General features: G+C 30.6%; 3 protein-coding genes across 5 annotated transcripts; all 3 read right to left on the bottom strand.

Annotated features, from left to right (window-relative positions):
• Positions 1-2,018: 2,018 nt before the first annotated feature.
• On the bottom strand, positions 2,019-5,257 carry LOC128386138 (band 4.1-like protein 4A). Its single transcript, XM_053345124.1, has 3 exons — positions 5,101-5,257; positions 4,097-4,767; positions 2,019-3,988 (listed from the first exon to the last, which is right to left on the bottom strand). Exons 2-3 carry the CDS (start codon positions 4,760-4,762, stop codon positions 2,243-2,245), a joined length of 2,412 nt encoding a protein of 803 aa, XP_053201099.1. The 5' UTR covers positions 4,763-4,767; positions 5,101-5,257; the 3' UTR covers positions 2,019-2,242.
• A 222-nt stretch (positions 5,258-5,479) lies between these two features.
• Positions 5,480-7,546, bottom strand: LOC128386141 (WD repeat-containing protein 46-like). Its single transcript, XM_053345127.1, has 2 exons — positions 7,320-7,546; positions 5,480-7,209 (listed from the first exon to the last, which is right to left on the bottom strand). Exons 1-2 carry the CDS (start codon positions 7,371-7,373, stop codon positions 5,635-5,637), a joined length of 1,629 nt encoding a protein of 542 aa, XP_053201102.1. The 5' UTR covers positions 7,374-7,546; the 3' UTR covers positions 5,480-5,634.
• On the bottom strand, positions 7,409-26,761 carry LOC128386147 (RING finger protein 150-like). 3 transcript variants are annotated; one of them, XM_053345137.1, is made up of 5 exons: positions 26,183-26,761; positions 24,511-25,336; positions 8,548-8,801; positions 7,870-8,033; positions 7,409-7,775 (listed from the first exon to the last, which is right to left on the bottom strand). In XM_053345137.1, the coding sequence occupies exons 2-5, from the start codon at positions 24,944-24,946 to the stop codon at positions 7,628-7,630; spliced, it is 1,002 nt and encodes a 333-aa protein (XP_053201112.1). In that variant the 5' UTR covers positions 24,947-25,336; positions 26,183-26,761; the 3' UTR covers positions 7,409-7,627. The 3 variants fall into 3 exon arrangements, with proteins under 3 accessions (XP_053201112.1, XP_053201114.1, XP_053201113.1); XM_053345139.1 differs by lacking the exon at positions 26,183-26,761 and adding an exon at positions 25,533-25,589; XM_053345138.1 differs by lacking the exon at positions 26,183-26,761 and having other exon boundaries at positions 24,511-25,524.
• Positions 26,762-26,859: the final 98 nt, after the last annotated feature.

Here is a 26,859-nt window from a genome sequence, read left to right on the forward strand (position 1 = left end):
ATGTGATCGAATTGCTTCATTAGAACAACGACTTCGAATTGTTTTCCGACGACGTTATCAATCAATTGGAACAATTGATTCGATTTCATGATAATTAAACTAATTTCTTTTTCTAATCAATTAACTGTCACAATTAAAACTCGAAAATACTTTTACTTACTTGATCCCTAATTTTGGGTGAGTCTAATTACTTAATTGTGATAACTTTTGTCAATCGTTGTTTATATTTAATGTTTCATCTTCACAATGTATTAATTAGTTGATTGTTTTAATTTAAATTCAATTAAAAAAGGCTAAAACAATTAAATTTTGATTCCATTTTATTGAAACAATCAACAAAATTATAGCTGATTGATTTTAATTGCCTCTCTAATTATTTAAATTCACATGCGGAAGCAAAAATTTTCAATAAGCCAAATTGAAAGTAATCATTTAATTGCGTGTTTATGATTAAACAATTAAGTTGCGATTATGATGATGATTAAGGTCTATTAAATTGAGATCAATTTAATCGCTATCAATGTTAATTGTTACAACAAAGGAACAAATCAAATACAATGAGTAGCTTAATTGTCGTGAATATTATTAGAGTTCACCAAACAATTTAAATTGTCAGCTATTCATTGTTGATTCAGAAACGATAATTTAATTAATTGTATCACAAGATTCCAGGAATTTAAATTAATTGATTGCACATATGAAATCATCAATGTTGATTGTGAATCAATCTGACAATTAACAATCATCTCAGATAATCAGTTGGTGTGTTTTTACAATTATCTTATTAATCACATTGAATATTAAATTTCGCGAGAAATTAATTTAATTGTGATCAAATTGTAATCTCTTTTTACAATGATTAATTTGCTATTAGTTAATCAACTAGTGATTTCTGAGGGTTGAAATTTAGAGTCATGATCACAATCAAGATTTTTGATTAAAAATGACAATTTAATTGTGATGGTTGTATCCAACTGATCACAATTAGCTGATTCACTTGAAATGATTTCATTTCTAAAGCTAATTGTTCACAATCAGTTGATTGATAAAAAGTGAACAACAATTTAAATCAGATGATTAAGAAACCAAAACTTTCACTTTGTTAATTATTGATTTTAATTGAATCAACTTTTCATACAATTAACTGGAAAGTTGATTAAATGTTTATTTTAATTGTTTTGATTTCAGACCAATAATCAGTGAACCAGATTTAATTGTCAATTTTTGATTGGCTATCACAATATAAATTGTCACGAGAAGATGAATTCATAAAGATAATCATAATTAACTTTTAATTGTTACTGATCAAAAGTAAACAACAATAATCAGCAGGGTAAAAGTTAATCAAATCAAAATTAGACTTTAATTACAATTAGTGAGTATTGGGAAATGATTAAGTCCTCCTTCTTAATTACGCTCAGTTCCATCGTCACAATTAAGAATCAGAATTAAAAAAAAAGGTATATAAGCAAATCACAATTAGCTATGATTCATCAATTGAATTAACCAAATCAATCTGATTGTGACTGTTAACTTTTTGATTGTTTCTAAATCTAAATCATCGTGAAAATGTTTTCCAAATCTTCATCAACCATTGTTTTAATTGCTCTCATTGTTATTCTCGCCGGTGTAATGGTTTCCGCCGGTGGTAAAGGTGGCGAGGACATAATTATCCTCGGCGGCGGCTGGGGTGGATACGGCGGTGGACTGATCCAAGGCGGTGGACACGACAAGAAAGGAGGTGAAAACATCATCATCCTCGGTGGTCATGGTGGTTACTGGGGTCGTCGTTAATTGTGTTGATCGTTAATTGTTGCACTTTTTTCATTCTCTCCATTTATCAATCGGTGTAACAATTTATTTCATCATCTATGTAAATCCATTTATAGTTAATTGTTGTTATCAACTGATTATGTTCAAATCAAGATGGAATCACAATTAATCATCAGCCCCAATTGGAAGATAATTTTAATTAAGTTCATTTGTTATCTATTGTTTTTCTGATTTTCACTTAATCATTTTTGTCACTGTAAAAATTTTAATTTAATCATTTGGAAATATATTTACATTTTACAATTAATTGATTACCTTGTTTTCTTTTTCTTTGAGTAAAGTTTTTGTTAATGATTTCGAGTTGGATCAACCAATTAACTCGTTTCATTGTTAAAAGTTTGACAACTTTTCATTTCTTAATCTCTTACATCCAATGGATTAGAGCTTAATCTCTTGTTAATCCATTTAATCATAAGTCTGTTGAGATGATTCTTGTTTTGGAGATTGTTGTATTTGATCGTTTAGGTAAATTGTTGTGGTTTTTTCTTCGTCCTTCTTTATCAATTTTATCAATTAATTGATTAGGTGATTGGTGATAATTTGATGGCGGTGTTGTTGGTGGGGATGTTGATCCTACTTTAGGTAAAGTAATTGACTTGGTAACAGGAATTATCGTTGCAAACGAAGTCTCTGTAATTAAAGGTTCATCATCTTCATTCATCGTATCACTTTCATCGTTATCCTCATCCATGGCTATTGTTGTGCTCGTTGTTGTGTTTGTCGTTGTTAAATTGTTCACATGATTCTTTAAATTGTCCACTTTCTTGCTTCCAACATCTTTAATCAATATCGGTGTGATATCGATGATTGTTTTAGCTTTATTATTACCATTGGTCTCTCCTCGTCTCTCATCTTTACCGTTAATACTTTCAGATGAGTTAATATCATCATCAAGAGTTGCGTGAGAATCAGCGGCTTCGTTACCATCGATTGGCTCGATATTATCATCAATGTCGATTAAAAATGGATTAGTTGTTATACTTGGAATATCTAGTAAAAGGTCAACAAAATCGTAATCAAACAGTTCGAGAGGTGGCGGTTGAATATTCTCGTAAATTGGGTCTAAATTGTCGTCAATTGGTGAATTATTTGGCACTCTTTTCTCGATATCAGTTGATTTCTTAATCTCTGAAGACAATTTTATATTAGCCATGGCTGGAATTATTTCACTTTCCACTTTAATGTTCTCCTTTGCTTTAATCACTTCTTCAGTTGATTGTTTCTTTTCCTTGGAAATATTTTCTCCGCTGTCTTTCTTGTTGTTCACTTCGATAGTAACTATTTCCTCGTCATCTTCAAAATCTTCATCGTCCACTAAAGGAATAGTCAAATATTCATTCGAAGAAGTTTGTTTGTTAGTTGTTTTCGTTTTCTTCTCCGTTGATTTAGCGAACTCTCCTGGGGAATCGGTTCTTTTTCTTTCTGGGTTATTGTCGTCATTCTTAGTCAAATCGAATGTCGCTAAAATATTGGTTCGACTGTTTCTCTTGTTGTGTCGAGTATTTTCTGAGTTTCTTTTCGTAGATTGAGATTCTTTGTCCTTTAGATGTTCAACATATTCCGTGCCCTCCGAGAGATTTACTCTTCTACGACTAGTATATCTTTGAGAAGGTTTTCGCTCAAATTTTCTATCTGGTTCTTTAGCTTTAATTTTAGATTGAGTAGCTTGAAATTCAGTTCGCCCAGAGAATCTGAAACGAGAGCCCATTCTCATCAATGCTTTTCGTTGATTAACAGGACCAGCAATTTGAGTTGATTTAAGACGGAAAAAGGCATGATATTCAATGGCACATTTCCATAAGTGTTTAGATAATTTAACTGTTGGCATACGGAAGACAAATGTATGTTCTTGCTCACGGCCACGTTCATCGTCCTCAACAACAACCAGAAAAAGTTTTTTTCCTTTGAATTCTAAATTCATGATTTTCGGCCAGAAAAAAAGGCCCATCTTGACTGTCCCTTCAAACACGAGTATTCCAGAGGGTGTTAGGCCTAATGAATATTCATTCCCATCTCTACCAATGACAGTGTGCATATCGACACCATACATTTCAATCCACTTCGCTTTGTTGAGAAAAGCTCTTTCAGCATTAGCAGGATTCATGGAAGTTGTTGAAGTCATTGAAATTGTATCGGACATGGTTTCATTTTCGATCTGAAAAGATGAGATTGAGATGATTAGAGAAATTGATAGTTTTATGAAAATAGAAAACTAAATGTAAGAATCGAGGATAAATAAACACAAATTGATTGATTAACTTACCGGTTTAGGTTTAAGTTTTTTCCATTCTTCTAATGTCATCTCTTCAAGACTCTCATCTTGTTCTGGGACAAACCTAAACTCAGAAACAAAGCCAATATCATGACAATCAGATTCATAATCACCAAACTCTGATTGCAATGAGAGAGCTGCAAGTTTAGCTGTGGTCGGTTTATCACAAGGTAATTTTCCTGTTACCAGGTCTTGTTTGAGTTGACGGAAAAACAGGTAACGTACATATTCATCTTTTAATCCACTTGGATCAGAGGAATAAAATTTAACCTTCATGTGGAAAGTGTAAGGAGGTCCAATGGTTATTTGTTTCTTGACCAATTTAGTTAAATCAAGCCAATGTTGCACTGAAGTTGTATCCGTGTATTGGAGGCCAAAATAATCAAATTCAGTTTTCAGATCAAGATGATTGGCAATACTTTGGAAAAATTCTTGTCCTTTGGCCTGTCTATGAACATAAGCAGTCAAATTGGTTTCATCTAATAACATTATCTTACAATAGATATAATTTTTTCGGCTAAATTGTCCAGAGTAATTCTCTGGATTTACAATGATTATCGGTTGATCATTTTCATCTTTCTCAGGAAAACCTCTCCTTCCAACCCGAATAAATTTATTTCTAGTTCTTCTAAAGCGTTTGGACAAATATCGAAACATTTTCACTAAGATAATGAAGAGATGAGAGACAACAGGATGAGAAGATGAAGAGTTAATGGCCACACCATCGAAACAAAAAGGATGTTTGAAATATGAGAAGAAAAGAATGTGAAAGAAAAAGAAGAGAAAAAAGAGAAAAAAGAATATTTAAAATGTTAGAAAAAGAAAGAGCAAAAACATGGACAAAAAGAGGGAAAACCAGTAAGTGCAACTAAAGAAATTGTCTTAAAGAAATAGAAGAAAAAAAAACTTCTAACAAGAAAAAAACATTAGAATGACAAAGAAAAAACTCTAATTAACACAAAACAATTAACCAATTCGATTAAACGTAAACTTACCTTTTGGAGTATCAATGAATTCATGACATGGTGATGAAAATCAAACTAAATTAAGAAATTAAATCAACTGAAAGAGTGAAAATTAAAGACAATCAAGTGAACACTAAACAACACAAACAACTGATTGTTGAACTGAAGCTCCAACCGAGGGGTCGCTCATAAACCTACACAGTCGGTGAGGTCAAATTTTTTGTTCGGTTTTCCTTGATCACAATCAGTTGATTGTCAACAATTTCCCACATTCGGTAAGTTTAATTGGTGTTTACCAGGAACATGCCAATTGAATCAATAAACAAATTCGGTATTTTTATGGTAATGGAAACTTTATTTCTTTAGTTTTATTATTCAATTGGAGAAATAAATTTGACAATTTAGAGTGTAAATGATTAGATGTTTTGTTTTGTTTTATAATTAATAATGAAATTAATGCAAATCGTTTTGCATCTTCCCCATGATTATTTACATTATAAACAATTTTACAGAACCAATTTGATTGTCAAAAAGATAATTTTTTAAAGTTTGATTCGTTTTCTATTATTTTTTGCCCTTCGATTTGAATCTGTCCAAAATTTTCGAGAAGTTCGATTTATTGGATTTTCTTCCTCGCTTTAGGCCTTTTTTCACTAGGAATCGGGAAACAGCTCGATTTCCTTTGGATTTGAATGTTTTTCCTCTAACTGGTTTTCCTTTAATTGGTTTTCCTTTAATTGGTTTTCTTTTAATTGTCTTAGTATCTTCTTTCATCTTCCTTTTGTCCTTAACCTTCTCATCAATTATCGCTCTCACTTGTTTTCGACGAGCATCATCGTTTAATCGTTTCTTTAACTTGAATTTATCGACCGAGCTCATTGTTTTCTTTTCGTTCAATACAATTTTCGGGACCTTAACATATTTCAATTTCTTCTTTGCCTCCAGTGATGCTCGTAATTCTTGAACATTGACCTTTCCCAGAATATCTGGATCGATGTTGATCAGTTCAGGGGGAATTTTGTCAAGTAACATTTTAATCTCCATCTCTTTTCGTTGAGATGTAGTCATAAATGGATTAGCTTCAAATGAATCGAAATTAGGTTCACCCGCTCCTGGAACTAAAACACTCGTGAATCCATTTTCATGGCCAATACCCAGAACATCTTCAAAAGCACAGAATTGAACATTCTTTACGAATCCAGGACATTTATGTTGAATGTAAGGATCAGTAACATCCGGTATCCAACAATTTTTGAAAACTTGAACAATGTTTCCAGTTCCAATGGCGATCATATCTCTTTGACTGATATCAAGACATTCACCAACCGCTTTCAATCTGTAAGATTTCATGGGTTTCAACATGCGAATGTCCCATAATTTAAAATTTTTGTCTGAACCAATTGTTGCCATACGATTTCCAGCAAGAGTGACACCAACATCTCGCATGGCCCCATTGTGACAAAGCATTGAAATGGCAGGATCATTGCTGTTAGGAGTCCACATATTGACCGTACCATTGGAGTGTCCAGTAAGAATGACACCATTACTCGGATTACTGGTCATACACATGATTCTCCTGACTTTCTTTGGTCTAAATTGTGAGATCATAGTTCCAGTAGAAGTGTCAGTCCAGGTTAAATGTCCATTTTCCGATGCAGTGGCCAGAAGAAAATGATAAGGAAGATATTCCATCTTTTTGATCTTATAGAGTCTCTTCAGGCAATGCATCTCAACACCTTTGTTATCATAAATATAAACCCAATCTCTCTGAGCGACAGCAAAAAGTAGAGGCATGTGAAGCCATTTGATATCAGAAATTGTTTCCATCACATTAAATTCACAGATAAGCTTTTTGGTAATCCAGTCCATTGAAGCGACATGACCTCTATTACCACCAATCAACATTTGTCGACCATTTCTGTAATAGTTGACACAATATGGTCCATAATTTAGCTTAAGGTCAAAATATTTTGTCGCACTTGTAATATCAACAGAGGAAGCAATTTCTTTCTGAGAGATTTGATAAGTTTTCTCATACTCGTCTGGTTCAATATAACCACCGGATTCTGGTAGCAATAAATCATAATGAGCTCGAATATTTTCAATCTCTTGTTCTTTAGTCAATCCAAGGAAAACATCCTAAACATCCAAAGACAAACAGAGAGAAGAAAAAACAATCACAATTAAAACTACAAATAAAACACGTAGAACAAAAATGAGAGAGAGAGAAAAAAATTCAATCAACTTACATTAGGCTTACGAACTTGACCCTTAGGTTTTCCTCTTCCTTTTTGAAAACTCATGATAAAAACGATTTCAAATTAATCATAAATTAAAGTTAACAAAAGTTAGTTGATTAACTATTGAAGAAATAAATTGATAATTAAAAATAAGGAGATCAAAAAACGAAAAAAAATTGATTGAGTTTCCCAAATGTGAGCACATGTTAAGTTGTTGGTTGTTATTGGAGACGAACAAGTTGAAGAAGCGCCAAGTTTAGAATGGAGGAGAAACATTGTTTCCATTTTGTTTGGTTGTTAATTAATTAATTAGTTAATCAACCTTGTTCCTCGATCCATTCTAAATTAGTTACTGAAGCCATGACAACCATGAGACCATAATGTTTAAGTATATCAAGTTTACACATTGGACATGAACGTTGGTCCAATAGCCAAGGGTCAACACAAGATTTATGAAAAACATGCCTAATGTAAAGAGAGACAGAGACCGAGAGATATTAGATTAATTAGTTGATTGATTGGTTAATCAATTTACAATCAATCAAGTATAAATACTCACTTGCAAGGTAAAATTCTTACAACATCGTTAATTTTAAATGGATCGATACAAACAGCACAACATTCCGGGAAATCGCCTTGCATTGCATTAGTTAAATCGGTTTGGCTCACAGTTTTGGTGGGAATTTTTTCCAAGGCTTTTTTGGCAGCATTACATAATCTCCTCTATAAATAAAAATGTAACAATCAGAGAGAGAGAGAGAGAGAGAGAGAGAGAAATTAAGGAAACAATCAAGGAATGACCAAGCATTAAATGCAAGTGTCAGTAGAATTCAAATTAATTGAAAGGTAAAACAATCAGACTTTCATCATTTATATTCACCATGAAAGAGAGAAAAAGATAAAAAAAGAACATTTTGTTTTAGAGAGAACAAAAAAGAGAAGAGAACAAAAAAATAACATAATCTTTGCCAAAGAGAAGAAAATAAATCACCTTATAGAAAGTAAACATTGAGAAGGAGAGGAAGAAGAAAATGAATTAAATGAGAAAATGAAGGTTAAAAATAACCTAATTAATAGAAAAGGACATTTACCTTAACATTGAAAGTGTTTAAAATTAAATTAAGAATTAGAAACTCAGATGTAATCAAATGATAGAAATGGTAAATTAAGTATTAACTTTAACCAGTGGAGGAACCAAAATGTTATAAACATGGATTAGAATTGAGATAATACTTACAGCAAGAATATCCTTGGCATGAATATAACGAAATCGTTGAACATAATAAAATATTAACCAGGCGAGAGATATAATCATGAGAATGGCGAATGAAATTGATACAAAGAGAACTGAGGTTTTATTTATGTTGGAATAACGGAAATTACCATGAGTGGCAATTGTTATGTGGATCATGACTCGAGCTCCATTTTTTATTAGAAGACCAATTTCTTCACCTTTTTCCTTTGATATGAATACTGAAGTTAATTTGGGCTCTAATTGTAATCAGAAAATTGGTAAACACAAACAGAGAAATTAAATTACAAACATAATCAAAGAGAAGAGTCATTTTAATAATGACAACAATTTAAAGAGAAAAACAAAAACAAAAACAATATCGAAATATCTGGAAAAAGAATCTAATCCAAATGAGATTCGAATCCTAATTTTTTATTCAAATTTAAATTCTAATTGAAATTAATAATCGCCCTTCGTTTGATTATTAAATTAAATTGTTAATCTCAATCATTCTAATCAATATACAATCGCCATTTCTAATCATTTGGACCAAATCGTTGAATTGAAAGTAAATCTTGGAAAGGATTTCCTTTCATTACATTGTATTGATTTAGCTTTTCATCAAGTTGATTAACTGGATTAATTAATTTTATTGATCTCATGCTGATTGGATTTAAAAACAAATCAAATAAATTGAGACTTAAACTGTTTGGTGCTGAGTGTCATCAGTAAATTGTCAATTCTGATCAGGTGAAACTGTTTAAATAAGAAATTGAATTTACATCATTTTGATTACAATTAATGATCAACAATTAACCTTTTTTTTTTAATTGAAAAGATCAGGCTGATGTTGAATCTTTAATCATGGTTCATTCACTGATTGTAACAATTAGCTTGAGGCTTGATCAAGAAATTAGCAAATAAAGTAATCAAACAATCACTGATTTAAATACACAAATGGTTCTGATGTAAATTAAGTAATTAACATTTAATTAACATAATGATTGTTATTTTTTTCTTGCTTCTTTTAGATCAACATAATTAATCAACAGAATCATGATTAACCTTGAATATAATAATAATTGAGTAACAATTAACATGATATCTAATAATATACGTTCATTATTCACCTTAATTGTTGGACCTTTGAGTGAGTGACAATTTATTAATTGTTGAAATTTAAGTTAATCAGAATGAATCTAAATTAGATTTGATTGACAAATTGCCAATTGAAAATAATTCACGGTTCAGTTACAATTAAAGTTCAACTGATTAAATTTACGCTTTTAATTGTGATTATCAAAACTGTCAAGGTTTACAATTAAATCTTAAAGTATATTTAGTTTAATCATCAAAAATAGTGCAACAATTAAAGGTTATGATTAAAAAAAAAGAGTGAGAGTTAAATGAAATTGGGATGAAATTAAATTAACTTTATTAATTGTCAACAATTTAGTTTTGTCAATCAAAGTTGTTCAATATGATTAACCAACTTGTCAAAATTATCAGTTGATTGTCAAATTATTATTAACAATTAATCAATAAGGAAAAAAGTTAATTCAATTGATTTAAAGGTTAGTTATAATTAATTTGTTTCCCTTTTAATCAATTACTAACAATTACTAACTTTGATTAAATTGATTAGTTAATTAAACCTTTACCTTGAATGATTTAGATTCACAGTTAAATCCAATAGCTTCCGCTTTTAATTAACTAATTGCTATTGATAGTGATCAAAATTAAATAATAATTAACCAAGGATTAAGATAAGTTAACTACAATTTGTTAATTTGTTACCTGATTGTTTAATTTCATCAATTTCAAGGCGATAATTAAATTAATCAAGGTAAATAATATGATTAAATTTGACGTCAGATTTTTCATCCTTGCTTAATTGTTTGAATTTGACTCAATTAGAATCAATCAAAAAAAAAGAGCAATAACAATTAACTAATCATCTTACTAATCTAAACAATTTAATTTCTGACAATTAGTTATTCCAGACAATTAGATTCAATTAACTTTCCCTTTAATCTTAATTTCGTTATTAAACTCGTAAGCAATTTGATTAGTGATCATCAATACAATAAAATTTATAAATTGTTACTATGTAACAATCAAGAGAAAAGGTCAATTTAATAACAATTAAAGTGAACAAAGTAAATCGATAACTGGAAACAATCAAGTCAATCATTCAATCACTGGATTAAAGTTTGTTATTGATTATGAAACTTTGATTGTGATTAAATTGGGTAATAATCGTTAATGATAACGTAATTAATACCTTTAAATAACAATCAACTAACAATTTTCAATCGTCATCACAATTAGAATTAAGAAAAAGTTGATCCGGTAGATTTTTTTTTTCTAATCATTTATTTATTTTTAATTTAATCGTAATGATTATTGAAAAAAAAGTTACATAAAAAAAGGAGATTAACGGATTAACTTTGATCATTACAGATAATTAAATTGTTAATCACGTGTGAATCAAGTAAATAAATCATAATCAGGCTGTCGTTGTGAAAGTGAACGAATCATAATCAAAACAATTAGCTAATTATTACCTTGGATTATGATTAGAGGACAAAATTAATACAAAATCGTGTAATATATACATATGTATATTAATACAATTTAAATAATAATCAATGGTTATAATGATTAACAGTTAATCACTTGGTTGATTATGAATTAAGACAAAAGGTTGATCAGATTGATAGGATAATAATCAAGTTAATTGGACAAAATGAGAATCAAAGGTTTAGGTAATCATTATTAAGAGACTCAATTTGATTCTCATCAATTGATTAATAAGAATCATCGAGTTGATGATAAACTAATAAAGGCCATTGTATCATCTTAATCATTATTAGTTGATTATCAATATCAGTTAAATAGCAATCAAGATGAAAAGGACAAGCTAAATTGTCACTGTAACTTATCATTGCTCATTAACCGAGAGTAAATTATTACGATCACTGATCAATAGCAATTAGTTTTTCTATCCAACAATCAATAAAAAGAAGAGCTAAAGTTAATCATCATTTAAATCATTCCGATCAATAATCAATGATGATGTATAAAAAACTCAATCAATAAATTGTTTTCTAGTATCTTCATCATGATGAATAATCAATAACATGATTTATTATTAGTTGAGTTATAATAACATCTGATTAACATGGTAAGATATTGATGATCATCAATGATGGATGAGATTCAATGTCCCAGCAAATCAATTGATTAATCACATGAAACAATTAGATAATCAGAGTAAATGATGAAATTTGCAATTAGAAAAGTCACTTGAACAAGTTTCAGTTTTAAATTGTAACAGAAAAGTTAATCAAATTGTGAATTTTAATCAAATTGTTCATCAAGTCTACGATTTTATCATGATAAACAATCAAAATTTCAATTCTCCAACCATGAGAATCATTCAGGGAGGATGAAAAATTCACCATTGAGACAATAGCATTTAAATTAGCCACTTATATTAATCAAATTGAAGACGAAAATCAATACAACAATCAGTTGATTGGTTCAATCGTAGACAAGATTTAACTTTCCACCTTGTAAATTAACAATCAATACTTTAATCATCATCTTGACTCTATTTTCGTCATTAGGATTCATTCATAAGAATTCATTCTGAATCATTTTTTCAATTCTCATCCTGATTTTATTGTTACTCTCTCCTCTTAATCATCATAATCAACTTCATCTTAATCATCATCTTTTCATCCAAATTGATTCAGTATCATTGTCATCCATTATTACGGAGTAATAATCAACTCAAAAGTATTATTAACATTCAGTTAATTTACTTCTTGTTAATATTCTGGTGCTTTTTCATTTATCAATCAAAACAATTATCTGATTTAAGGTGACAATCAACGTAACAATAGAAACTTTTGTAATCAATGAGACGATTTCGATGATATTTACAAATTAATAGATTGATAATCATACATTAACCTTATCGTAAATCTTAAATTGTCACAATTTGACAAACTTAAATTGAGAAATTGATTTTCTTCAGTTTAATCAATTTAATATAAGAAAAAAAAAGAAATGTCAATAAACGAGAATGAAAAAAGTTCTGAAATTTTGTTCAATTCCCTCAGGTAAGTCAATAGACTTTAGTATTTAAGGTTATCGTAGGTTAATTAATTCAATCATTTCCTAATCAATCAGTGGACATTATTTGATAACAGTTTCAATTCAATTGTTGTATCTCAATTATAATCAAGTTGATTGATAGAAGTTTGAAAAATTAATTCAGTCAACAATGAGAGAAACAAATTCAAATTCAAATGTATCAAAAGAATTGAATTAACTTTGAAAAGAGACAATAAATTAAATCAAGTTGATTGTCATTAATCATTTGTGGTTGTTATTTGCATATAATAAATTACAATCACATGATTAGTTAATTGTTTATCATACTTAGTGTATCAAGGAAGCAAAGTAAAAGTTTTAAGACAATTAGATAAGTGATTAATTTTGATTGAAACTAAGCTCAGCTATGGTTAGGTAGAGAGAGAGATAGTTAATTGTGACAACAATCAAGAGAAAAGTAATTCACTAATCACGACAATTAAGTAATTCAGTTTAACAGATTAACTTCAAATATCATCATGTCTTTTAAATGTTAGATAAACAAAGTGTTACGAATTAATTGTTGTCATTGTTGTTTGTTTACGATGTCACCAAGTATCAACAATCTTGATGGTGATGATGAAGGAGGAAGAAAAAAATTCAGGTAAGAAAAGAAAAAGTTTCAACAAAAAACGAAAAGAAATTCAGTAAATCATTGAATTGCATGATTAATCAACTGAGAATGAAAGTTGATCATCTACCTGAACTTTTTTGCTTTGAGTGAAAGTTTTTCCAACTAAAACAAATAACAACAACAATTAACTTTTGTTGGTTATATCAACAATTATTAACCTTAATTATTACCTTAGTTTACTTAATTAATCAAAATCATTTCATTTAATCATCGACATCATCAATTTACTAGAATTCAAATTTTCCCCATTGAGTTAACACAGAGACTCATCATAATCACCCAACTTTTTGCTTAATCTTTTGATTAGAATAATCAAACTTATATCAGTTTGAAGAGCACCAAAAATATGACCGGTCAATATACAGAAACAATTAGTTAATTGTATTCACTCAGAGTAATTAACTGAAAACATTGAGTTTTCAGTTAATTTTCAACATAAACAAGTAATTCGCACACACCAACCAAATGTTGACCAAGATGTCAAAGGTTATATTTATATATATATTTAGAGAGCTCATGAGATGAACAATTGAACAATACATGTTTCATTTTTCTACCATTAATATTGACCGAGTAATTACCGATAATGTTTGGTCCATTTCTATTTCCCATAAATAAGGTTTTTCGCTTATTGTAGCTTATTGACATTTACCATATTGACCAAACATTATAATTGGTTAAAGGTCATCAAGATGAAGATAAAATTAAGCTTAACACTTACCCCTAATCCTTTGGTCTCTCATACTGGCGCCTTAACCTTTAAACATAAAACTTACCTTTTCCTTTGTTGATCCTCCTTATGCTCCTAAGCTCTAATCTCATCCATATGCTCATCCAAATTGATCATCTCCTTTGGCGCTTCAATGCTGTTCACTTTCCTTTGTTAATGAAGCAAAGACAAACTCAAACCAACGGTCACTTCAAATTGACCAATAAGGTTAACTTTTACCTTTTTATTGTAAACGCCTTCCTCACTATTTAAACTCATTTCTTTATTAATAAATTAGTCCAGTTGATGATGTACAAGAAAATGTTTAACTTGATTTGACTCTTTGTGTTTTCGTGTTTTATTTAAATCAAGTTTCAGTTGATCAATTGATCGACATAATTAGTTGATTTAATTTTGATTGTGATTAAGTTGGTGAAATCAACAGGTTATGGGCTCAGTCGCTTCTCTCAAATTGTGTTAATCTTTGCGACAAATTTTGTGTGTTTTATTTTTCTCTCTTTCATCATCTCATCAATTACCTTACCAACAATTAATTAATCAACAATTCAACAAAATCATCATGATGGATCATCAAGATATGATAACGATTAAATTATCAAGTGATAATTATTTACACTGGAAAACATATATTCAGGCTGTTCTAGAGTCGAAAGGAGTTTGGGAAATAGCCAATGGCTCATCTTTGTGTCCACTTCCATTTACAGAGGAAGAAATTGAAACTGAATCAGCCGCATCAATCAACAGAAGAAATAAATCAATAAGTGATTGGAAAACAAGTGATGCTACAGCGCGAATGCTTCTCATGAATTCAATGGATAAGGAACATATTAGTTTGGTAATTAATTGTTCAACCTCCAGCGAAATATTCAACTACATTATCGACCACAGAGAAGAGAGGACAACAAATAACGAGTGGACAATTCGGCGTAAGTTGACTGACTTAAGATTTACCTCATCTCACACGGTTACAAGCTATTTTGCTGAATTAGAATCTGTAGTTAAACAAATGAGAGATTTAGGTTATAATGTTGATGACACTCAATTAATGATAAAAGTTCTTGATGACTTACCTCCTAGTTTTCGGTCGTTTCGTCAGATGCTTGAAATTTCCCTTATCTCTGGTATTAATATAAACTTGCGAAATTTGAAATCTCAATTATTAATAAATGAAAAGCAAGATGAGCGAGAGAAAAATAACAAACATGGTGATGCTTTAGTTTCGACTAATAATTTCAAAGAGAATCAAAGTAACAATGTGAGAAAGTGTTACGGTTGTGGAAGTGCTGATCATTTGCTTCCTCAGTGTCCTCAGAATAGGAACAGAAATTTTCAGAGAAACAATAAGTTCAACTCTTATAATAAGAGATCATTTCACAAGAACAAAAGGTTCAACAATAATCGAAATAACAACAGAAATAACAACAATCGAGACAACAACAGTAACAACAACCAAGAAAACAACCGAAATAATAACAACAACAATCAGTATCAAAGTAACAGAAACAGATCGAATCAAAATAATCGTAATCGTGATAATAATTCAAACAGATCGAATAATCAGAACAACAACAATAACAACAACAATAATAATAATGAAGAAAATTCTGATAATAATTATGTTTCTTTCACTGTCAATGAAAATGAATCAAGTTGTTCTCAATGGTTGTTAGATACAGGAGCAAGTTTTCACATGACAAGTAATATTGAGTATTTTACTCGTTTCCATGAATTAGATGAACCAATTTCATTAACTATCGGCGATGGTAAGAAAATACAAGCGATAGCTAAAGGTGACATTCTTGTTAATTGTTTCAATGGAAACAATTGGATTAACTGTGAACTGACCAATGTTCTCTATGTTCCTAAATTAGGAAATTTTAACTTATTCTCTTGGGGTCAAACAGTCACCAAAGGTTTTGGATTAAGATCCACCTCTAATTCAACTGAAATTTACGACGTTAATTCAGGTAAAACTGTCATGATTGCCAATAGATTTTCAAATACTTTTAAATTAATGATAAAACAAAGAGACAATAAAGATTCATTTCATTGGTATCGAAAGCGACACTTACCGATTGGCATAAGCGACTTGCTCACATCAACGTTTACAAGATTATTCAAATGTCTCGAGATGGTATTTTACCTAAAATAAAAATCGATTATGAACCAAGTAAATTTCACTGCGAGGGTTGTATAAAAGGTAAAATGTCGAAAACTTACAAGTCAGTGAAAGAGAGATGTTAAGACTGGAGAATCTATCCACTGTGACCTCCAGGGTCCAATGTCAGTTAGCTCATTGAACGGAAGTAAATATGCTCTTGTTATTAAAGACGAAAAAGTTCTTTTCGCGCCATTTTCCAGAAACAAAATCAGAATCTTTTCTAATCTCGATAAGTTTATTAGATACGCTGAAAAAACGACCGAAAACAAGATAAAGACCATCAGAAGTGATAATGGGAAAGAATTTATTGACATTAGAGTTAAAACTTTACTAGAAAATAAAGATATCGTTCATGAATTAACTGCACCTTATTCACCACAACAAAATGGTAGAATCGAGAGAGAGAACAGAACAATCACTGAATTAGCCAGGTCTATGATGCTCAATAGCAAATTGCCGAAGTTCCTTTGGGCTGAGGCGATGAGTACCGCTGTGTATGTGTTAAACTTAATTCCGAATAAGAGTCAACAAAATATTAGCCCTCTTGAACTGTTCACGAAGAAAAAACCGAATTATACTCACCTTAAGACCTTTGGCTGTGTTTGTTATACCAAAATTCCTGATCACATGAGAAAGAAATGGGATCCAAAGGGAAAGAAAGTTATTTTCCTTGGTTACACCAATACCATCAATAATTATCGCATTTATGATCCATCAACAGGTAAAGTGTCCGTGAGCACTGAAATAAAGTTCAATGAAGAAGATTGTGATGGATCCAAGGTGATTGAAGAAGCTTTTGATGAAGACGAAGTTGATCTCGAATTACTGTGTGGAGAAAATAAAAAACAAGATGATGATGATGATGATTTTGATGACAACTCCAGTGACACAACGGAAATAATAGACGATCCACCTGAATCAATTAATGATAATAATTTAATTAATCAAATTGCCTGTCAAGCAGTTATCACTAATCAAGAGCCTTTAACTTATGAAGAGGCAATATCTTCTGACGATAATATTAATTGGATCAATGCTATGAAAGATGAAATGAAATCAATTGATGAAAATGATACTTACACTTTAACTGAGTTGCCAAAAGGTAAAAAATGTATTTCCTGTCGTTGGGTTTTTCGCATCAAAAGAAACACCGATGGTTCTATCGAAAGATATAAGGCCAGGTTGGTGGCCAAGGGCTTTTCTCAAAAGCCAGGAATTGATTATTTTGAAACTTTTTCCCCTGTTGCTCGTTATGATTCAATAAGAGCAATTTTATCAATTTGTGTTGCTCATCGAATGCACATTATGCAGTTCGACATCAAAACTGCTTTTCTTTATGGTGAACTTGACGAAGAAATCTATATGCAGCAACCACCAGGATTCGACGATGGTACCAATCGAGTTATGTTTCTAAAGAAGGGGCTCTATGGATTAAAACAGGCACCACGTCAGTGGAATAAAAAAGTTAACCAGTTTTTCCAATCGATCAATTTTCAACAATCAGAAGCCGATAAGTGTATTTTCATGAATTTCCATGATGGATTAACTATTTGTGTGATATATGTAGATGATGGTTTGATTGTCAGCTCAAACCAACAACAATTATCATCTTTAATTGACAATCTAAAGAAAACGTTTCAAGTTAAAGTTCATTCCCCTCAAGTCTTTGTAGGAATGGAAATTCATCAAAGTTACGATCGATCATCAATAACAATCAAACAATCATGTTTCATTAACGAGTTATTAAAAAGATTCAACATGAGTGAATGTAAATCAGTGGTAACACCAGGTGACTCGAATCTCAAGCTACAATCAACTAATCAACCACCAGATACAAATTTTCCTTATCAGGAAGCCGTTGGTGCTTTACTTTACCTCTCAATCATCAGTAGACCAGATATCACCTTCCAAGTAAATAAAGCAAGTCAATATAACTGTTGCTACAATGCTACTCATTGGCAAGCGGTCAAACGAATTTTTCGTTACCTTCGAGGAACAATCAACAATGGAATCACCTTCTCATCTACTCGTGACAATTTAGACTTAATTGATATTGTGACGCCGATTATGCTGCCGACATCGACACAAGAAAATCGACCTCAGGTTTCGTGGTAACTTTAGGAGGTTCACCAGTTTCTTGGGCTTCGCTTACAGAAATCAGTTGCTCAATCAACCACTGAGGCCGAATACGTTTCAATTGCAGACTGTGGAAAAGATATACTTTGGTACATACAACTACTTAAAGATCTAAAAGTTTCGATTGATTTTCCAGTTAAAATAATGTCCGATAATCAAGGAGCAATTAAATTGTCGAAAATTCAGTTTTCATAAACGAACAAAACATGTTGATGTTCGTTATCACTTCATCCGTGATCATCAAGAGAAAGGTACAATACAATTGGACTTCATTCCAACTCATGATCAACGGCGGATATGCTTACAAAGTCGTTATGTTCACCGTCATTGAGAAAATGCTGCAACTTTTTGAACATTTATTGAGATCGAGCTTGGAGCAAGAGAGGGTGTTGGTTATATCAACAATTATTAACCTTAATTATTACCTTAGTTTACTTAATTAATCAAAATCATTTCATTTAATCATCGACATCATCAATTTACTAGAATTCAAATTTTCCCCATTGAGTTAACACAGAGACTCATCATAATCACCCAACTTTTTGCTTAATCTTTTGATTAGAATAATCAAACTTATATCAGTTTGAAGAGCACCAAAAATATGACCGGTCAATATACAGAAACAATTAGTTAATTGTATTCACTCAGAGTAATTAACTGAAAACATTGAGTTTTCAGTTAATTTTCAACATAAACAAGTAATTCGCACACACCAACCAAATGTTGACCAAGATGTCAAAGGTTATATTTATATATATATTTAGAGAGCTCATGAGATGAACAATTGAACAATACATGTTTCATTTTTCTACCATTAATATTGACCGAGTAATTACCGATAATGTTTGGTCCATTTCTATTTCCCATAAATAAGGTTTTTCGCTTATTGTAGCTTATTGACATTTACCATATTGACCAAACATTATAATTGGTTAAAGGTCATCAAGATGAAGATAAAATTAAGCAACACTTACTAATCCTTTGGTCTCTCATACTGGCGCCTTAACCTTTAAACATAAAACTTACCTTTCCTTTGTTGATCCTCCTTATGCTCCTAAGCTCTAATCTCATCCATATGCTCATCCAAATTGATCATCTCCTTTGGCTTCAATGCTGTTCACTTTCCTTTGTTAATGAAGCAAAGACAAACTCAAACCAACGGTCACTTCAAATTGACCAATAAGGTTAATTTTACCTTTCTTTGTAAACGCCTTTCACTATTTAAACTCATTTCTTTATTAATAAATTAGTCCAGTTGATGATGTACAAGTAAATGTTTTACTTGATTTGACTCTCTATGTTTTCGTGTTTAATTTAAATCAAGTTTAAGTTGATCAATTGATCGACATATTTAGTTGATTTAATTTTGATTGTGATTAAGTTGGTGAAATCAACAACTTTCAATTGTAATGGTGAAAATTAATTCTGATAATATTATCACAATTTTCATGAGAAAAAAATTAATCTCTTAGCATTTGGATGTAACATTTACTGTTGATCATGAACTTGATTAAACATCATTTAGATTTCTGGTGAAATTAATCATTAAGATAATCTGATGAATCGTTTGTTTTTGTTATTGTTTTACTTAAATGATAACAATTGATTAAGGTTAAAGGTCAAAGAAAAAAGTTGATCATCAACATGAAATGTGAACAGAATTGAATTTAAAACAGCATGATCAAGACTCGATTGTTATTATATGTTTCATGGTGATTTGTTTCATTAAGTTAATCCTCTAAGATGAAGGTAAATAGGATTTGATGGATTCATTTAAATAATAAGAGAAAACCTATTATTTCACCTTCATCTTGAATCCTTTGAGTTTCTGATCAGCAAAATTCTGAGTCTCATGGAAAAAGTTGAAGAAAAACATGATAAAAGCTATTCCATGTTAGTCTGAGGAGAAAAGTTCAATTCGATAACCTTGAAATAACCTAGCATTTAAATACATCAACTTTGGTGATAACATTGGGAAGAAAAAGTTTCAATGATAATCTCGAAATCAACTCAGAATCAATGTTCATGGTGGGTGAGCGAGAGAGAGAAAGAGAGTAAAATAATTAAAGGAAACATTGTCATCCATTGGGTGGAAACAGTTTACCTTCAATATAGTGAAAACTAAATTAAATATCAATCGATAGCAATTAAAGTTTTCCTCAAATAGTTACAAAAATAATTATTTTCACGAATTAATAACGTTTAGAACACGAAATCGATTGAACAATTTCCGATAACAATTCATCAAGTGGACGAAAAAGTTTTACCTCAAAAAATAAAGATAATAATAATTATATGATAACGATTAATGTTAATCATGTAACTCAGCTGATTAGCTGATTACTATTGATCATCATCAGAATTTGTTCCGGTTAAATGTAATGTTACTGGTAAATAAGAACAACAAAAAAAAGGAATTGATTGAAATGTGAAAAGAAATGAATTAGATTGTTATTGTTATCGCAATTGATTTAAACAATCAGGAAGATATAAAAATAAACTCAGGAAGCTGAATAAGGTAAAAGTGATGCGGATGAAAATGAAGATAAAGATGAGGATGAGGATGAGGATGATGGAAAAAGTTGTTGAAATGGTTTCGTATTGAAGAAAAAGTGAAAAGTATATGAAAAATGTTATAATGAAAGCCAATTGATGGAAATGCCATTAACAGATGAAAAAGTTGATCATCTTCATCTTCATCTTCATGATTAACTTCATCATGAAAATCATCATCATCATGATGAAATAAATGCTTACAAAAGCCTTTGATGACGATGATAATAGTTTCCATTATGAGATTAAATATTTTTTTCTGTCTCAATGGTTCAGCTTATTGAATAATATTAGTAATTCAATCAGATATTAATTAATTTTTCACTTCTATTACATTGAATTGTTTCAAAATTGTTATCATTTATTTGCGTTGATTGTTGATTCTAAATTGTTATTCTGATTAAGATTAATACAAAGACACACACGCAGTTGATTGTTAATCAAGATATTCAAATGGTTTCATGTTTTGTTCATTGATTGTAAAACTTAATCATTTACCTGATTTAAACAATTTATCTTTCGTGTCATGTTAATTAGTGATGATGGAGGAACTAAATTTAGTTTAATTTAGCTCTACAATCAGAGTGAATTGAAAAAAAAGCACAATAATGATGTTAAATTAATCAACGACAAAAAGTAGTGTTGATTGTGTTTCATCAAATGATATTATCAACAATCAAGTTCAGTTGATAATCTAATTAATGAGTAAACTTTGACAGTTTGACAATAATAATAACAATTAAAATCAGATGAGTTAATTAAATGTAACTTTATTTGGGAAACACCAGAAAAAAAAGTCAAATGACTTGAGATAATTTAACAAACAAACAACAATTATTACAATTTTAATTATCATAATCATGAGCACTTCTAGTTAACTGATTAGTAGCTGATTAATTATGATAATTTGATTGTTCAGCTTTTCAAATGAGACTCATAGATAAATAAATTTCTCATGGATTAAGTACAATTACCATGAAATATGTCATAACATTTTCTCTCAGTATTTTTAGCATGAATACATTACCCTGTTGATGGCGAACAGTAAGAAAATGGCTCAGATGATGATGAGAAATGATGATTATCATCATCTTCAACTAATCATCATAATCCATTTAATGATAATATTAATGCAAATAGAGAAAGATAATTGAAATCCACTTGATTAGGATGAAAAATGTTCAAATGTATTCAGTCCCTTGAAGCGATTCCAAATACTCAGCAACATGTAATATATAATATTCATGGCGATCAATTTTTTCTGATTATAAATTACATACTATTAGTAGATAATCACTTGGTTTTTTTCATCCTCATCATTTGTCATCAATGTTATAAGAATTTTTTGTCCTCATCTTCGGCTGATGAAATAATAATATTCACTGAATAAGAAGAATCATAATCTAAATCAATAACGAATTTGCTTGTTGTTGTTTTTTTTCAGTGTTCGTCTTTACTTTATTGGAAGAAAAGTTCTATTCGTTTGACAGCCTTCGTCAGCTGTTCCTCGATTTTTTTCTCTATTCGAACTTAATAATGATGATGTCAACCAGACTCTAGAGGATTTGCATCATTTCTCTTGCGATGTTTCATTTTTTTTTCTTTTCTTTCTCTCCTTGATTGACCATAATTGAGAACAGAACGTGACTACATCACTTTACATGATGCCTGAGATATCATAACATTTACGAGTTTATATAACATTTTCTTGTTATTTTTTCTATTCTATTCTTTTATTTTCATTATCTTTCAGATTTCTGAGTCCATATTAAGTGAAATATATTTTTATCTCCATCAGAAAAGAAGAAAATAAATTGAGAAACATAAGAAATAGAGAAAACATCAAATGTTATTCGATATACAAAGATGGAAGATGAGTTTTACGCTGCAAGATGGAACAGAACTTTTTTATCAGAATAGAATAGAAGTCAAATATATACTAGATAATAACAAGACTGAGTATTACAAATTAACCAAATGAGAAGGAAACAAGATACTCAACTAATATTATGGAATCAAAAACAGAAAAGAACAAAAAAAAACTCTCATTTCGAAGATGGTTTCATAAGAGAGAGAAAGGGGATTACTCTTATTATGGAATCAGGCAAGTTCGTCATTCATGGAACGATAATAATAATGATGAAATGAGGGATGACTGAAAATTGTGAATAAATTGAGAACCAATTGGTCAAGTAAAAAAAAAGAAAATCATTAAAAAGGTAAAACTGACCAGTTTAAAAAAGAGAAAGAAAAACAAACATATTGAATGGATAACGAGCCAGAAAATGATGATGATTCTTTCAAATGAATTATCATCATGATGATAAACAGAATTAAAGATGAAGGATGTCAGACATTTTTAATCATGAAGAGAGAAAAAGAAAAAAAAGAAACAAGGTTAAGATTAATCAAGGAGAGAAATTTGATTTTCTCATTTACTCTTTTTCTTCATTTTTATAACGGTAAAAAAAAAGAATCGAAAGACTCGAAAAGTTTCTCTGTCTATTTAAGTTAATTTTCTCTTTCTATTAGAACCCTTTAAGTCTCTCTACGTGTTTCTAATTATCTATTCGAGGTGGAGGCTTAAAGGTGTATTTACGTAATTAGTTATCATGTAATCACGGTTTTCATTTAATATTATAAAGTATCAAGTGAATTGCAAGGTGTAAACTGTTTCATTCTGAATCAATGTTTACCTTTATAACGGTAAATTCAATGGAGAAACAAATTTGCTGTTTTAATTTAATCTCTTTCTTTTTTTCTCTTTCTTGTTATTATCAATTTTCTGCTCTTCATGAAAAGAAGACCCTGAAGACATGGTGAGTAGTAGTGATGATTAAAGGAGAGTTCAAGCGTGTCTACTGAGGTAAATCAGATAAAAAGAAAATGAGAAAATTAAATGGAACCAGGTAACTACTTTAAAGGTTGAGTTTTCTTTTCACTCTAAAAATATAAACTTAATATTCATTTGTAAATATTGAGTGAAAACTTCTATGTTTTTCCTCTTGCAAAAAATCAACAATCAACCAACGAAATTACAATTTGTGTTTGATGATTTTCTGCTAACAGGAAATTGTTATATTTCTGTAACCCTGTCAACCAGGGAAAAGATGTAACCCAATGCAGGGCTTTCCTTGAATGAGAAATTACAACAACAATTACTACAAGAAAGAAAACCTTGTTTTCTTTTCAAGAATTTGAATCATTCTTATGTTTCTTTTTCGCAATTTTGGTTAATGAAACAATTTTCTTTAACTATTATGTTGGCAATTTGATCCAAGTTCAAATTAAGGTGAATGAAAAAGCCTTTTGCTCAATGAGAGAGCCACTTTTGTTGTACAAATCTGCTCGTAAATACTACAAGAGTGATGATAATGAAGGAAGAGAAATGACCAAGTAGAATTGAAATGAGCTCTCTTTTTCCTTTGGTCAGTTCAAGTGTGATGAGTAACTTTCTACCATATTGGTCATCATCTTATGACCAGAAACATAAACACAATCATCGGAAGTTGATAAGTAGTAAAATCAATAGAAAAGGAAGGAAGAGAACGAAATGAATGACCAAGTGTACACATGATGGACACTCACCTTTCGGGTGAAGTTGAATAAATCGAGTATTAATTTCGTTATTGTAGATCACTGCTGCCGATGCATTGGTTTCGGCGATGTTTCGAAGTTTCTTTTCTTCGGAACAATTACCATAAACAGCTAATGCGACCCATCGTTCATTGGGCCATGTTGATGGATCAATTGGTTGACAGGCATCATGAGAATCGCCCTCAGGTCCAGTTATGTGAACAACTAGACCACTCACTGGATCGATTCGTCCAATGTTGAAATATTTGCCAAACTCTTCACGTTGAATGTGAAGTCGACCAGTTTCGGGGTCGATATAAGAGACATTGATTATGGCCATGCTGAAGTCTTCCGGTTCCAGGCCGTGGGTAAAATCACATGAGATGGTCTCAAGGAAGGCGATTAAAGTCAATTGGATAAGGTGAACAATTAAATCAACACGTTTCATCCTCGATATCAGATGAGATTATGAATTAAACTGATTCTCTCATTGAACATTCATCCAATTATTATAATAATAATGATGATGATTACGATGATAACACAATTGTAATGTTTGAATAGATTGAAACAATTAGATTAAGATGATGTTGATGATGAGAATGGAAGATAATAGAATCCAAAATAAGGAAGAAAATTAGAAGAAAAAAAGATTCGAACCAATTGTCCAATAACCAAATTTAGAATTCGATGTTAATTGTTACTCGTTGATTAACAATTTACTTCTTTCAAATCAATTCAGGTATAAGTAGAATCCCGATTCTTTTTCTTTTATCACTTGATTAACCAAAATGGTTTACTGATTTTCTTTCAATTTGATTATAATCAATGTTGACATCTATTCACAAGAGAAGAGGTAAAAATGGATTAGTCAAGTCAAGTCGATTATGGTTTTGGTGAGAAAAGTGATAATACAATTTAAAGGTAAAACAAAACAAGAAACACAAAGTAATCAGATGAATCGAGACAATTTCGAACTGAATTGATTGTAGAATCAAGTACACAGAATTAACAGAAATCAGAGCCACAATTACCTGGGAGAAGGAAATAAAAGGACTTGAGAACAATTAACAAAACAAACTGACAGATGATTAATCAGAATTATGATGATTCTGTAGACATCTAATGTTGATTGATGGTGAATACAAGAATACACAGAATAAACAGAAATCAGAGCCACAATTACCTGGGAGAAGGAAATAAAAGGACTTGAGAACAATTAACAAAACAAACTGACAGATGAGTTATAAAGTTAAAGAATAAAAGAAATGATGATTGAATGAATTGTGTAGATTTCATCTGATGATAGATTGATAATGTGATGAATGATGTAGAAGAAAGAATCTGAAAGATCACATTGAGTGAGGAGAGAGAGAGAGGGAGTAATTGTCGATGTTAATTATCACAGAAAGAAAGAGAAAAAGAGAAAGAAAAGAAAGAGATGAAGGAAGAGAAACCCAAACCAGGAATAATAATGAAACCACTAAACCACAGTTAAGTTTTATCTCTATTGTATAATCACAGTTTGATCGAGAGGAGTATCACCGAAATTGTTGATTACTGATGAGGAGATGATGATGATGATGAGAAGAAGAGAAGTAAACAGAAAAAAATGGAAGATTAAATGGAAAAGAGAGAGAAGAAAGAAAGAGAAAAGGTTGATGATTCTTTTCTCTATGTTTACCTTTTTTTTTTGCTCTTCTATTGGTTTGTTGTTGTCTCCATACATTTACAAGTCAATGTCTCTTTTTTGGGTGATGACAAAAGATTATTGTTGTTGTTGTAACAAAGAAAAAGACAAAATTGATGATTGAGATTAAAAAACAAATTCGATGGTGATGATTAACTTAAATTGTGAACTTGATCTTGTTGAGAGTCACATAGAAAATAAATATAACTTAAATAGTTGATGTTCACTCGTTGATTGTTGAATTGAAAGTGAGCCAAAAGTGATTTAAAGAGAGGGAGGGAGAGATTGAGAGTCGGTTAAGTAACCCGAGGACATCGAGTGATAATCAACAATTAGAATGATAAACTAAACATGAAGCGATAAATTCTCATTCTGTTACTTGGATTATCACTAATTATCACTTTTTCCTCTCTCTTTCTCTCTCATACAAAACTGATAATCTACTGATGATTAGGAGAGACAATTAAAAGTGAAATAGAAAAACAAATTACTATTGACAATAAGCTTCGAAGGCAACATTGAACACGGAACAACATCGATTACAGTTCTGAATTTTTTTCTCTTTCAAGCCTCGTTCTTTCTTCTCTTTCTTTATTTTTCGAAAAAGAGTCAAGTGAGTTTCTCTCTCCTCGAAAAATCGAGTCGAGAGAGTGCGTGTTCTCCATTTTTCT

The sequence above is a fragment of the Panonychus citri genome, unplaced genomic scaffold, assembly GCF_014898815.1.
Source record: "Panonychus citri isolate SS breed McGregor unplaced genomic scaffold, ASM1489881v1 Contig00063, whole genome shotgun sequence".
In the NCBI taxonomy this organism is placed as follows: domain Eukaryota; kingdom Metazoa; phylum Arthropoda; class Arachnida; order Trombidiformes; family Tetranychidae; genus Panonychus; species Panonychus citri.